Source organism: Apium graveolens, chromosome 2 (genome assembly GCF_009905375.1).
Source record: "Apium graveolens cultivar Ventura chromosome 2, ASM990537v1, whole genome shotgun sequence".
NCBI lineage: Eukaryota > Viridiplantae > Streptophyta > Magnoliopsida > Apiales > Apiaceae > Apium > Apium graveolens.
Genome location: NC_133648.1, coordinates 95,113,644 through 95,129,593, shown reverse-complemented (window position 1 = coordinate 95,129,593; position 15,950 = coordinate 95,113,644). Strand labels below are relative to the sequence as shown.

Genomic DNA, 15,950 nt, shown 5'->3' with positions numbered 1-15,950 from the left:
GAGGCTGACTGACATAGACTTGCTCCTCCAAGTATCCATTCAGAAAGGCACTTTTGACATCCATTTGATAGACCTTGAAATTGGCATGGGCTGCATAGGCTAAGAAGATTCTGATGGCTTCAAGTCTTGCAACAGGAGCAAATGTTTCATCAAAATCTATTCCTTCTTGTTGACAATAGCCCTTAGCAACCAATCTAGCTTTGTTCCTGACTACTATGCCATTTTCATCCATCTTGTTTCTGAATACCCATTTGGTGTTAACTGGATTCTTTCCTCTAGGCTTGGGCACCAGCTTCCATACCTTATTCCTCTCAAATTGGTTTAGCTCCTCCTGCATAGCTAAAATCCAATCAGGATCCAACAAAGCTTCTTCTACCTTCTTTGGTTCTTCCTTAGAAAGAAAGCTGTTGTATAGACATTCTTCTTGAGTTGTTCTCCTTGTTTGAACTCTAGAAGATACATTACCAATGATGAGCTCAAAGGGGTGATCCTTTGTCCATTTTCTTTGTTGAGGTAGATTAGCTCTAGATGAAGAGGCCTCATTATTGTCTTGATGTATGATTGAGTTTTGATTGTTAGAAACTCCCCCTGAGTTAATGGATCTTTGATTTGAGAAAGGGGAGCTTTCTGTAAGTGATTTATTCTGACTTCCAGCTTCTTTTGATGACCTGACGGATGGTGAATCTTGAGTACCGACGGATGAGGCTGGTTGTCTCCCGAAGGATAAGGCAGATTATCTCCCGAGCATTATGCAACTCGATAGATGTTGAATTTTGAGCTTCATTGGTAGTAGATTTTTCTGCATTATCCTTTGATACTGTTTCTTGATCACTTTCATCATCACTGTCATCACTAACCATCTCCACATTGTCAAATTTGAGGCTCTCATGGTAATCTCCATCTTGTAGTCCTTCAATCTTTTTATCATCAAACACAACATGTATTGATTCCACAATAATGTTGGTTCTTAGATTGTAGACTCTATATGATTTACCAATAGCATATCCAACAAAAATTCCTTCATGTGCTTTAGCATCAAACTTCCCGTTCTGATTAGTTCGATTTCTCAAGATATAACATTTGCAGCCAAAGACATGAAGAAAATTTAGAGTTGGCTTCTTGTTCTTGAATAATTGATAGGGAGTCATGCATTTTGCTTGATTAATCAGAGAAATATTCTGAGTGCATACAGTATTTACAGCTTCATCCCAAAAATATGTTGGTAACTTAGACTCTTCAAGCATTGTCCTTGCAGCTTCAATAAGTGATATGTTTTTCCTTTCTACTACTCCATTTTGTTGTGGAGTTCTTGCTGCTAAAAACTCATGCAAAATTCCATTTTCTTCACAAAATGCTCTCATGATAGAATTCTTGAACTCAGTTCCATTGTCACTCCTAATTCTTCTAACTTTGAAATCAGGATAATTATTGACTTGCCTTATGTGATTGATAATGATTTCACTAGCCTCATCTTTAGACTTTAGGAAATATGTCCAAGAGAACTTTGAGAAATCATCTACAATTACTAGGCAAAATCTTTTCCTTGAGATTGACAACACATTGACTGGGCCAAACAAATCCATGTGTAGCAGTTGCAATGGTTCTTCAATTGTTGAATCAAGCTTCTTTCTGAATGATGTTTTGATCTGCTTTCCTTTTTGGCAGGCATAACACAATCCATCCTTAGAAAACTCCACTTGAGAAATGCCTCTTACCAGTTCTTTCTTTACTAGTTCATTCATGGTCTTGAAGTTTAGATGGGATAGCTTCTTGTGCCATAGCCAACTTTTATCCTGACTTGCTTTGCTGAGAAGACAAGTAACAAATTCTGCATTTGATGAGTTGAAGTCACCTAGGTACACATTTCCTTTTCTCACACCAGTGAGAACCACTATGTTGCTCCTCTTGTTAGTCACGACACAGGCTTCTGAGTTGAAGGTTACTGAATTGCCTTTATCACAAAGCTGGCTGATACTCAACAGATTATGCTTGAGACCATCCACTAAGGCAACCTCCTCAATGATGACATTGTCTTTTGAAATCAAGCCATATCCCACAGTATAACCCTTGCTGTCATCTCCAAAAGTAATACTTGGGCCAGCTCTCTCCTTGAACTCTGTGAGCAGGGTAGAATCACCAGTAATATGTCTTGAACAACCACTATCCAAGTACCATAGATTCTTTTTGTTTCCCTACACACATCAAAATCAAATCAAGTTGATTTTGGTACCCAAGTTTTCTTGGGTCCTGCCTTGTTAGCTTTCTTTTTCTGTTTCTTAGGCTTTATCTCATTTGACTTGGGGATATCATATTCATCCTTAGTCATTTGAGTTGAACCTTTGAAACCATTCATTACAGCAGAATTATCATGCATATTTTGATTAACAGGGAATGGAATGCTATTAGTAAACATGTTATTTCAGTTAGGCATGCTAAATGGCATTTGTGGCATACTAAATGCAGCATAATAAGGATTAGGTGCAAATGGCATATTAGCAAACTGTGCATTCATATTCTGTGTAGACATAGCATTCATAGGCATAGGAGGCATGGCATTCATGTTGGGAAAGTGAGGTGGCACAGATATGGAAGTAGGCATGGCAGATTTGCAATTAACAGATAAATGATTTACACTACCACACTTGACACGGATTTTTCTAGGAGCATATTTATCAGGTGTGTAGTTATTGTGTTTGGTAATCCCTACTTTACCATTTATATTACTTTTCTTTTTAGCCTCTGTTTTAACCTCAATCTTTTCAAGTCTGTCACTCAATTGCTTGACAGTCATATGACCAACATTAGCCTTCTTCTCCTTCTTCACTTGACTAGATTCTCCTGGAACAAAATTCTTGTAAACTGATCCATATTTCTCATTTAACTTAACAAGCTTGGCTTTACACACAGGCTTGCTCACAGTCGACGGATGAGGATTTATATCACTCGACGGATAACCTTTTTTGTTATCGGACAGATGACCCTCATCATCCGTCGAGTCTACATCTGTTAGCAATCCTTCCACCAAATTGGATTCCAGCTTCTCCTTGTTCTTCTTCTAGGCTGCATCACAAAAGGACTCAGTCCCTTGAACTTTGGTGATTTGAGCATGAACATCTCTAGATGTTTTCCATACATTAATCACCTCATGTTCTCGTTCAAGCTACTTCTTCAAGATCTCTTCTTTCTTCAAGGACTCAGTTAATTCATCCTTAGCAATTTTGCACTCAATTCTTAATTTTTCAAATTCAATGAACTGAGACTCTAGCACATTATTCCTCTCACTTAAAAATAAATTATTTTCTTTGATTTTAGCATTTTCCTTAGTAAGAGACTTAAGTGTAACACGCAAATGATATAATTCTGTAGACATGTCATTTATAGCATCATTACACTCAGCTTTAGACAAATGTGCAAGGTTAGTGGTGATTACCTGATTACTTGAAGAGCATGTCTCTGTTTCATCAGACTTGGCCATAAGGGCTAGATTGACATAGCTGACATCCACATCCTCATCTAGACCATCTGCTGCCCAGTCATTTTCCTGTGTAATGAAAGCCCTTTCCTTTTGTTTGAGCAACTCAAAGTATTTCTGTTTATAATCCACAGGCTCAAACTTCTTTTTGTTGGAATCTGACTTTCTACACTCACTGGCAAAGTGCCCTGCCAAGCCACATTTGAAACACTTGAATTTTGATTTATCCACCATGTTTCTATTTGGCTTAGCTGCTCCAAAGTTCTTCTTGAACTTGAGCTTGGCAAATCTTCTGGAAAGAAATGCTAGATGTTCATCAATATCTTCCATGTCATCTTGGCTCAAAAAATCTTCATTTTCTGCTATCAGCCCCTTGCCCTTATTTTCACAGACCTTTGAAGTTGATTCAACAGCTTCCATCTTCATCTCTTTCTCTCTCTCTAACTCAGCAACTAGTGCAATGGACTCTCCTTTCTTCTTTACTCTCTCCATCCGCTCATCTTGCTCTATTTCAAGCTCATAAGTCTTCAGGATGCCATACAGTCTCTCCAAAGTAAACTCCCTATAATCTTGAGAGTTTCTCAATGAGACTGTCATTGGTTTCCATTCCTTTGGAAGAGATCTAAGGAGCTTCATATTGGAGTCTTTTGTCTGATAGACCCTTCCATGCAACTTTAGAGCATTTAGTAATTTTTGAAACCTACTAAAAATGTCAGTGAGAGACTCACTTTCTTCATTATGAAAATGCTCATATTGCTGAATCAGTAGCTGCATCTTATTTTCTCTAACTTGCTCAGTGCCATCACATATAATCTGTATAGTATCCCAAACATCCTTGGCAATTTTGCAGTTGATGCTGTTGTCAAACATGTCACCATCAACTCCATTGAACAGGATATTCATGGCCTTCTTATTTTTCCTGACTTGTTCAATATCAGGATCAGACCATTCATGCCTTGGCTTGGGGACAGATGACTCATTTCCAGTTGCAGCTCTCATTGGAACATGAGGGCCTCTTTCTATGCAATCTACATAGGCCTCATCTTGAGAAAGTAAATAAAGATGCATCTTTACCTTCCAATGATGGTAATTATCTTTGTCCAGAAAAGGAATTTTGACTCCAACATCCTTCTTGTTCATCTTGCTGTTTTGTTGTGATCTTTAAACTCTCTGTTTGTTAAGAGCTTGCTCTGATACCAATTGTTAGTCCTTAAAAATGCAACAAGAATTACAAAAGGGGGGTTGAATGGAATTCTTGAAACTTTTTCACAAAAATATAAAATGTTCTATCTTAATAATATATAACTGTGTGAATTGATTTGCAAACTGCGGAATAATAACTTGGAATGAATCAATACACAAGTAATTAAAAACACAAGTCTTTAAAAACTTTCTGGTGGATTTGAATGTATCCACCAGAGATATATTTATATCAAGAGAACTCTGTGTAGCAATTTGCTCACAACTGCTTACAAATTTTAACAACTAAGAATGCAGAGAAATGCTAAGAATACAGCTTACAAATGTTTCTCTCTTGGTTGCTTAGTTAGTTGTTCTATTTGCTACTTCTTGGTTTATATATCACCAAGATTACAAAGTAATAGGACAAGATAATAAAACAAAAACTATCAAGTCTAATACTATGCTGCTTCATTACTCTATTCCAGCATCTTTGAATATCTTCATAATAGCATGGAAATGGCAATGCTTCTTTGTTCTCTAAAACCCAGTTGAATAGGCTTCCATATTCCTTTTGCATACACTCGACGCATGTGACTGTGTTGTCACTGTCAACAGATGTTTGAATTGATCATCCGTCGGGTACATGATCATCCGTCGGGTTGCCTTGTTGATCATCTGTAGGGTAGCTTTGTTGATCATCTGTCGGGTAGCTATTTGGCACTTGACTTCATTTCATTTATGCAGAATTACAAGACATCATCTATGTACAATTAATCAACATATTCTGCATATCTAATTAAAGTCAGCATGACTTATATGCTACTACAAAATCTATACAAAAGTGTCTGCAGAAATGTGTTACATGACTTATGGTTACATAAGCTACTCACTCGATGGATGTCAAATCATCATCCGTCGGGATTATATTGAGTCATCCGTCGGGACTATATTTTCTTATCTATCGAGTGCTATATTTTTCACTTAGTAAAATCTACCAAGGTGTTTTTTTAATGAAATCATCAAGTTCACAACATATTCACAACAATAACCTAGACCTTATTTCCGATTTCCATTTTCTAAGATTTTCTGAGTTGTTCTTCCAGAGTTAGTCCAAGTTTTGATTATCTCCTTTTCCTTTTCCAGTTCAGATTTATGAGATTTATTCAATTTTAGCACTTCATCTCTAACATACAAAGCCTCATCTCTTTCTTTCTGAGTTTGATGAAGTATAACTAACTCTTTTTCTAAATAGTCATTTCTATTTCTAAGAGCAAGACTTTCAGATGTTAATCTTTCATTTGTTAAAGTATGATCTCTAAAACTAATGAACATGGTTTTCAGATATAATCTTAGCTCAGAAATATCATCAGTATGAAAAGCAAGAGTTGATTGAGGTACCTTCAATTCAGCAGCATCAGAACTGCTATCAGCATTTACCATCAAGGCATAGTTCACCTCTTCTTCGGAATCTGAAGTATCTGCCCATTTTTTCTTCTTTGTGATAAGTGCCTGGCCTTTATCACTTTTTCCTTTCTTGCAGTCAGGAGAGATGTGGCCTCTTTCACCACAATTGTAACACTTGACATTTGAGTTGTCTCCTCTGTCAGACTTTCTGAACCCTTTCTTTTCAGAACTTCCACCTTTCCTGGAAAACTTCTTGCCCTTTCTGAATTTCTTATAGGCTATCTTTGTGATAACCTTCACCATAAGAGCACACAGTTGCATCATCTCTGCATCAACATCCATTTCAGATAAATTTTCAGATTCTGAATCATCATCATCAGAATATGATGACTCTGAATCAGACTGTATGATGAGAGCCTTTCCTTTGCCCCTCTTTGAGATAATCACTTTAGGAGATTCCTCCTCAGCTTTAAGAGCAACTGTCTTTGACTTTCTTCCATGCCTTTTTCTCCTTTGATCCATCTCAAGTTCATGAGTTTTGAGCATACCATAAATTTTATCAAGCGTAGTTTCAGTAAGGTCATAGTTATCTCTTATGGTAGTAGAATTCAAATCCCAAATTTCAGGAAGAGCTAAAAGGAATTTTAGATTTGAATCTTCAAGATCATATTCCTTGTCCACCAGTGACAGATCATTCAAGAGTTTGGAAAACCTGTCATATAAATCAGTTAATGACTCATCAGCTTTTGAGTCAAAGTGCTCATACTCTTGTGTGAGTATAGTCTTCTTGTTCTTTTTGATTGCATCAGTTCCCTAGCATCTTGTCTCCAAAATATCCCATATCTCCTTTGCAGTCTTGCATCCAATTACCATGTTTGACATGATATTATCAATTGCACTATGCAGTAGATGCCTTACCCTTGCATCCTTGGCGATAGATGAGATGTCTTCGGCTGTGTAATCACCTTTCCCCTTTTATATCATCTTTGATGGTTGATCAGCAACTGCAACAGAAAGCTTGGTAGGCTTATATGGTCCATCATTAATTCTATCAAGGTATTCTGGATCTGTGGTTTCCAGAAATATAGCCATCTTTACCTTCCATATAGGATACTTAGATGCTCTCAGTATGGGAACCCTAATAGTTTTATATCGACTGTGGGTTTGATTGTTTTGAGTATCTTTAGTTTTGGTGGGATTAGTTGGAGTTTGTGTTTCTTCAGACATGATTGTAAACTGGATCTTACTGTTTGTAAATCAACAGAGAGGCTCGGATACCACTTGTTAGGTCACACAACACAATAGAAGGGGGTTGAATATAATGTTTATACAATCAAATCGATTTATCAACACATGTATGTAACATTAATCAAGTATATTCAATATAATAAACTCTATTACAATAGAACAATTGTTTCTCTCTCAGTGATGAACAATATCACTAAGAGCTGCTAGATTACAATGTATAATCTTTCTCGTGAATGATAACACATATAGTGTAAATCCTGAGCTGTGTTTATATAGTACACAGTTACAAGATATCTTCTAATTGATATGGAATATAATTCTGTCTCCTAAAATATATCAATCAGATAGTATCTTCTACAAGTCTTCTAGTCTTCTAACTCTTCATGCATATCTTCTATTATTTTAGTCACGATCCTTTCCTGTAAATCAGTTGCTTTCCTTATGTGAAGTACCCGCACTTAAGTCCTGATATAAATCCTGACGGCCTTAAGTTCTAATATAAGTTCTAACTTCAGTAAGTTCTGATTTCCAGTAAGTCCTGATATTAAGTTCTGAAACTAAACACAACATATTAGACATGACATCTCAAATATATCTAACATATTATTAAAAATTGATAGGCGTATAAAAGAAAATCTCATGCTATAAAAAGAATGGGAGACCAAAACATAAAAGAATGTTTATTTATACCAATTTTTATCTTCACAAATAAATAAAATCTCCTTCTGAATATAGATTGGCCGCTAAGTTGGCCGCTAAGTATAAACATATTTAGGTATTCTTTTCTACTTAGAAATATAGGACATATAAATAGAACTATAAATTATAATAATTAAATTTGAGAAGCTCCAAAAAAAGATAAATATGGTTCGAACCATTCTAGAGCTTCTAGGGTTTTCCTTTCTATATATAAATGATAAAGAAGACTAGTCGACTAAGCCGCACTTCGCAGCAGCCTTATAATTTATTTTATTAGACAATATAACATAGATTAATTAATCAAAAAATTTGGAAAAATATAACTTTATACATATTAGACAAAAAAATATAATTTAAATATTATTTAATTACTGCAAATTATATCATATTTTCTTGTGCGACACCCGTTGTAAATTTCAGTCCGAATGGTTTTCAATAATTCCAAACTTCGGATACGATATAAAACTTCGAATATTAATACATATTGATATCACCTCTTTTCGGGCCGATGTTTGTAATAAATTTCAATTCTATTTGATTCCAAGAATCTGAAATTTGTGATACGAATATGAAATTATGTACAAATTTTTAATTTCAATCTGATTAAACTTCATGTGTCTAAAATATCTATGAATATTACTATATTAATTTCTATTGGATCACAATTTCTTGGATTGTTACCCATTATAAATTTAATTCTTGAGTTGACGAATATGAAATTTCATCTTCCAATCCAATTAAAAATAATAAAATTAAGTATCCCAAATATTGCTGTCAATGGATAAGACGCATGTTATGTTAATTGAATGAGAATAATTATTTGTAAAATTTTAGCACCTCTAAATTCATGAAAAATTTGAAAACGGGCGATTATACAACACATTAATGACTTTATATTTAAATAATCAATTTTTAAAATAATTTGATTAAGTTTATAATTATTGAGAGACTTATTTTTTATTTTAGTTTTGAAAATCTCATATTCAACTTAAAAAAATATTTCATTTTTTTTTCAATCTGCTTAAAATAAGTTTCGATTTTTTTCTCTAAAAAATAGAAAATAAAAAAGGAAGTTTTGATTTAAAAAATCTCGTATTCAACTTAAAAAAAGTTTTGATTTTGTTATATCTGGAATTCAACTTAAAACAGATTTCGATCTTGTTTTCTAAATAATACTTAAAATATTTCAATTTTGTTCAATCTCGTATTTATCTTAAAAAAAGGTTTCGATTTTATTCTATTACGTATTTAACTTAAAAAAGACTTTAAAATGTTTTAATTTTATTGTATCTCGTATTTAACTTAAAAAAGGTTTCAATTTTGTTAAATCTCGTATTCAACTTAAATAGGTTTCACTTTTGTTCTCTAAAAAATAGGAAGTAAAGAGGGAAGTTTTGGTTCTAAAAATCTCGTATTCAACTCAAAAAAGGTTTTGATTTGGTCTTATCTCGTATTCAACTTAAAATAGATTTTGATTTTGTTCTCTAAAAAATGGGAACTAATGAAGGAAGTTTTGATTTTAGTATTTAAAAAAGAGGAGCTCTAAAATAATAGATAAATATGATTCGAGCGATTTTAGAGCTTGTAGAGGTTTTTTTATATATATATTTAAAGAAGATTTAAGTTAGTTGTAAAAAAAGTAAAATTTGTTTAAATAAATTTTAAATAGGATTGACTTCTAAATATTTATTATCTTCCCTGTTAATTTGAATAAAAATATTCTAAATATGGATTGATTTCTTAATATTTATTATCTTTCTTATTAATTTGAATAAACAAATTTTAAATACGACTCAGTTCTAAATATTTATTAAATTCCTTATTAATTCGAAAGGATATACGGAAATTTAATTTTATTGAATTAAAATAGAGAAACTATAGAAAAATAGATAAATAATTTACAGACGATTCTGGAGCTCCTGTGGATTTTCCTTTATATATAAAGGATATAAAAATATTGATATTGATTACACTATATTTCTTAAAAACTCCGTAAACTAAAATGAAAATACTGTATCCGATTTTCATTTATATTGCTGTGACAAAATTTGGTTGTAATTCTTCTAATTACTAATGAGTAATGAGGTATATAAAGTTAACAGAATCACCAAAATTAGGTGAATGACATCACAATTATAATAACGTGTAGCCTTTTTTCAATTAAATAAAAAGGTTAAAATTTTAAAATTCAAGTAATATAAATTGTGGTTTTAATATTTAAGAAATGCATTTTCAGAAGGGGATTTGTATAATATATCCCAAATTAGTATGTTATTTTACAGATGTATCATGTTTTGTTTGATAATAATTAAAATGTCCCAAGGTTAAATTCTAACTCTTATATAACTCATATACATATAATTAGTTTATATATTTGTATATTTATCTACTTAAATTGACTAAAATATCCCCAACATTTTACAGATAAGTTAACAAATTAGAAATTAGTTTTAAGTAACCACGTAACATGACCCGCCAAATTTTTTTATGTTAGGTGTCTACTCCCGCCATTACTAGTTATTTTTTTATCAGGTCTACACTCCCGCGTAATACACATCCCCCTACCTCCTCTCATTCCTCTCAGTGTTTTCTCATCATTTGTGTTCTAATATTTCTTGATTGTTCATCTGTTATTCTCTTTTCTAAAATCTAACAATTCTAATTGATTTTATAATATAATTTCCTTTTGTTAATTATAACAGAGCTTCAAGATCAACCTTGATCTGTAACCCACAAATTAGGTGTGTAACACCTAAAAAGTTGATTTATCAACCATCTACCAAAGTATACACTCCAAGAAAAAGTCCACGTTTGATTGAAAAAGTTAACATACTAAAGCAAAATATTTCAAAGATGGTGCTGAATTTTGAAGTCATGTTGAATAGTCAAGTCTAATGTCTGAAACCCGTGTTGCGAGTAATCAAGATTTTGTGAATATGGATGTTGATGGCCTAGATCCGAATTTCTGGAATTTGGTCTCTGAAAAAGTTGATAATTTTGAAGAAGCATTCGGTGTGATTCAAGAACCAATTATACAACTTGAGAATTTTGGAGAAGATGATTGTCATCCTGAAGATCAACCATGGAGCCAACCACTTATGTATAGTGAGGGTGAAGATGATAGAGAGTGGGATGAATTTCTTTATTATTTTAGCATGAAAAACAGAAGTGATGATGAAGATAATGAGAAGAAGTTGAAGGTAATTTTCCTGCTTTAACAAAGCAAAATGTTATAGTTAATGACAATGTGGCATCTGAGAACTTTTCTAATATTCCAAAAAGTAATATTAGTATTTGGCCATTGTTGAATGATAGTGATTTTGATAATTTTTTTGCTGTTGATTTGGTGGATCCGGAGTTGTTTTCTGAACCAGAAAATGATGAACAAGTTGTTTATGATAAAATTGAAGTAGCTTTGCAATTTTTGGACAAGACTGATTTTCAAAAATATCTTAGAAAATATTGTGTATCTAATAGTATAGTATGCAAGTTTCATAAAAGTGACAATATTATGATCGAGGCTGTATGTCAAAATTTTGGACACACAATCATGTGTCCCTGGTACGCACGGAAGATCCATGGTTTAAGAAAATGCAACCTACATCACACTTGTGTTGGAGATCCTAATGGAAAGAATTCAAGTGCAAATCATGAGTTTGTGGATGAGTATTTGTTTGAAAAGATGAAAAAATCATATAGCAAAATTATACCCAAACCTAATGAGATTGCTGATGAGTTCTGGGTCTTAATTCTCTATCATGTTGCCTGGAAGGCTAGAAACGAGAAAATTAATGGCAGTTATGATGAAAATTTCAAACTAGTACCAAGCTTATGTCAGATGATTACAAGAACCAATCCAAAGTCAATTGCAACCTACACATATAACACGTACATTTTTTAGTTTATGGTATTCTCTATTTTTAACTTATGATAATTAATACATTCTTTATTAAGTTAGTACATAAAGTAATATATATATATATATATATATATATTAGCATTAAAACTACAAAATAATACATATTTAAGTGTTTAATATTGTTTTAGTTTTAAAATTAGTAGATCTTTTTTTTCTTTCAGAGAAATTAACTTCATATATTAGTACAATATTGTTGTAATTTTTAAATTTTACTACATGTTTTTTCCCATGCAAATTAAAATATTTGTAAGTGTTAATATTGCTCTAGTTTTAAAATTGTGTACCTATTTTTTTCTTTTTTTACTAATTAATACATGTTATAGTATAACACTACTTTAGTTTTAAAGAATATGTACATATTTGTTTCATATAAATTAGCACGTATTTAATTGTTGATACTAATTTAGATTTTAAAACTAGTATATATTTTATTATAATTGTAATTTAGCATTCAAAATTAATACATATTTTTTTCTTTACTACAAAATAATATATATTTAAGTGTTTAATATTGATTTAGTTTTAAAATTAGTAGATACTTTTTTTCTTTCAGAGAAATTAACTTCATATATTAGTACAATGCTGTTGTAGTTTTTAAATTTTACTACATGTTTTTCCATGCAAATTAAAATATTTGTAAGTGTTAATATATCTTTGGTTTTAAAAATGTGTACCTATTTTTTTCTTTTGTTACTAATTAATACATGTTGTATTATAACACTACTTTAGTTTTAAAGAATATGTACATATTTTTTTTCATATAAATTAGCACGTATTTAATTGTTGATACTAATTTAGATTTAAAAACTAGTATATATTTTATTATAATTGTAATTTAGCATTCAAAATTAATACATATTTTTTTCTTTACTACAAAATAATATATATTTAAGTGTTTAATATTGATTTAGTTTTAAAATTAGTAGATACTTTTTTTCTTTCAGAGAAATTAACTTCATATATTAGTACAATACTATTGTAATTTTTAAATTTTACTACATGTTTTTTCCATGCAAATTAAAATATTTGTAAGTGTTAATATTGCTCTGGTTTTAAAAATGTGTACCTATTTTTTTTCTTTTTTTACTAATTAATACATGTTGTAGTATAACACTACTTTAGTTTTAAAGAATATGTACATATTTATTTCATATAAATTAGCATGTATTTAATATTTGATACTAATTTAGATTTTAAAACTAGTATATATTTTATTATAATTGTAATTTAGCATTCAAAATTAATATATATATTTTTCTTTACTACAAAATAATATATATTTAAGTGTTTAATATTGATTTAGTTTTAAAATTAGTAGATACTTTTTTCTTTCAGAGAAATTAACTTCATATATTAGTACGTTGTAATTTTTAAATTTTACTACATATTTTTCATAGAAATTAATATGTATTTTTAGCTAAAGTTACTAATACTTATAACTTTAATTTATGTGTGCTTTAACTTTTCTTTTTCTTGTTTCAGTGAAGATAAAACTTTTGAGTCCGTAACAATATCTTTTGATGCACCTATGAAGGCTTTTATTAATGGTTGTAGAAATGTGGTTGGTCTCGATGGATGTCATCTTAAGGGGAAGTATGGTGGATGCTTATTATCTGCTCTGGATGGACAAAACAGTTTGGTGTCTTTAGGAATCATGATTTGTAATAATGATTTGTTTCAGGTTTGTAACTACATTTTGATATTTCTTGTTAGCTAACCTCTGTAATACATGATTTTGCATTAATTTTTAAATTGATCACAGACTTATGTTTAAGAACTTCAAATCACATTTCAAAGGTTCTAAACTTCACACTATATTTTGGAATGCTGCTAGAGCTTATAAAGGTAAACACTTTGAGGTGATATTCTTCATTACTATTTTTTTTGTAAATTCTAATAGTTTTCATTAATTAAAAATTGCTAGATAAATAATTTTCATTATAGGCACACATGGATAGTATGATGGTGGAAAATGTTAATGCTTTTGAGTACTTGATGGGAGAGGATCCTAAAAGCTGGTGTAGGGCTTTCTTTGATCATAACAGCTCTTGTGAACACTTGAGTAACAATTTCTCCGAAAGTTTTAATAATATGATTACGAAAATTAGGGAGAAACTTGTTTGTACATTAGTATTAATGTACGGTCAATTGGTCATGGGGTTGTTTTTCAAGAGAAGAACTGCATGTGTTGGTTGGGATTCTGGAGATTTGGTTCCTAGCACCAAGAAATTACTAAAAATAATGTTCAAGAAAACAAGGGAGTACAAAGTAGCAGGAGCTGTTGCTGGCAAGGTTTATGAAGTTAAAAGCATTCACTCTTCAATTTTCACCGTTGACCTTGATAAAAAAAACATGTAGCTGTGTGCAGTGGCAGTTGAGAGGTTTTCTTTGTCAACATGCAGTATGTGCTTTGCAACAGATCAGACCCAATTGGGTTAAGTAAGTGTTCAATTTAATAAATAAATAATAAAATAGTTGTTAGTACATGTTAATATTATTAATATATTTTTGTGGATTCTCAGTTATTGTGCTAGATATTATTCTGTGGATAATTGTAAGATAACATATGCATCAGAGATGGTACCTTTGGAAGGTCCTGATGATTGGGAAAAGGTATTTATATTAAAGGGTTGCTATATTAAATTATATAACCAATTTTTTAAGACAACTAATAATCATTATATTTGTTTGTGTAGCCTGGAGCAATTATTGTCCCACCTTTACTGAGAAGATTGCCTTATGATGAGACATTTTAGGAGAAAAAAATAAGGTGCTGCAGCAAGTGTAAGCAACCTGGGCATAACAAAACAACCTTGTTGGTGGTCCTATAGGCTCTAACTCAAAAAGAAAAAGGCTTAGAGTGAAAATTGATAATTGAATTAGTTTATTTGGATTGTTGATTTTTTCCATAGTTATAGTTATGTTAATTACTTTTGAAACTTTTGAATTTTTTTAATAGTTTTGACTGGAGCATCTATATATTTACTTTTGTGAGGATGATGATTTTTAGTGTGAGACACAACTAAAACAAATAGTGTGACATTGTTAAAAAGTTTCATGGCAAGAATATGTTATAATTTGAATTAATTAATTAAGTATTCTACATTTAAATAATTTTACAAGAAGTAAAGTAGTAATATTTAAAAATATAAAATTTATGAAATTAAGACTAAAGGTTATATATGTCATACAAAAATGTTAAATAGTAAAATTAACCATGGTTAACATAAAATTGTTAAAAAATTTGAAAATGGGATATATTTATAAATAAAATTATAAATGGGACATATTTGTAAATCCATATTTAAAATGGGACATATTAATAAAAAAACCCTTTTCAGAAACATGGTCCATTGTGTCTTATCTAATTAGTTTAATAATCAAGTTTTTATAAATAAAAATCACATATAATTTTCACATCAAGTTTTACACACGTACATTTTACTCCCTCCGTCCCGCTGAATTCTTTACATACTTTTTTCTCATGTTAAGACTATTATAAAATATAATTTTATAATTTATTATTAAAATTTTGTTTTAAAAAAAAAATAAATATTATATTTTTATTTAAAAAAATAATTTAAAATTATTTAAAAAATCATATTTTACGAAAACTTTAAAATACTTGCCTATTCCCTGCCCCGAATGTAAACAAACCCATGGAACCGGTGAACTACATTCGTGTGTGATTTGTTTGTTGACAAAACATGTGTACGTTATTCATTTAGGTTGCTTATAACTGCAGACCTTGGTTGCATATCGTGATTACTAGGATGAATGTGGGTCCCGTTGAGCGGATTATGGATAATAAATTCAATCAATCTAATTAATTTAGTTTTTAAAAAACTGAATTCGTTAAATAGAAAAATTATTTTCAAATCAATTTTATTCTTTATATATTGGGTCAATTGGGTTGGGTTGGATTAAAACTTAAATAAAATTACTTAAATATTTTTAGGTGTTAAAATTACAAATAAATTTAATTAAAAATTGAAGTGTACCTCATAATTTAACAAGAAGATAAAT

General features: G+C 30.9%; 1 protein-coding gene across 1 annotated transcript; it reads left to right on the top strand.

Annotated features, from left to right (window-relative positions):
- The first annotated feature begins 10,899 nt into the window (after positions 1-10,899).
- On the top strand, positions 10,900-14,680 carry LOC141691538 (uncharacterized). The gene is made up of 7 exons (XM_074496269.1): positions 10,900-11,205; positions 11,580-11,893; positions 13,407-13,605; positions 13,869-14,216; positions 14,293-14,363; positions 14,447-14,537; positions 14,621-14,680. Exons 1-7 carry the CDS (start codon positions 10,900-10,902, stop codon positions 14,678-14,680), a joined length of 1,389 nt encoding a protein of 462 aa, XP_074352370.1.
- The last annotated feature ends 1,270 nt before the right edge of the window (positions 14,681-15,950 follow it).

Coding starts and splice junctions, on each gene's coding strand:
- LOC141691538 (XM_074496269.1), top strand. CDS start 10,900: ATGTCTGAAACCCGTGTTGCGAGTAATCAAGATTTTGTGAATATGGAT. Junction 13,606..13,868: donor GTAATAATGATTTGTTTCAG/GTTTGTAACTAC, acceptor TTTTCATTATAG/GCACACATGGATAGTATGAT. Junction 14,538..14,620: donor GTCCTGATGATTGGGAAAAG/GTATTTATATTA, acceptor TTGTTTGTGTAG/CCTGGAGCAATTATTGTCCC.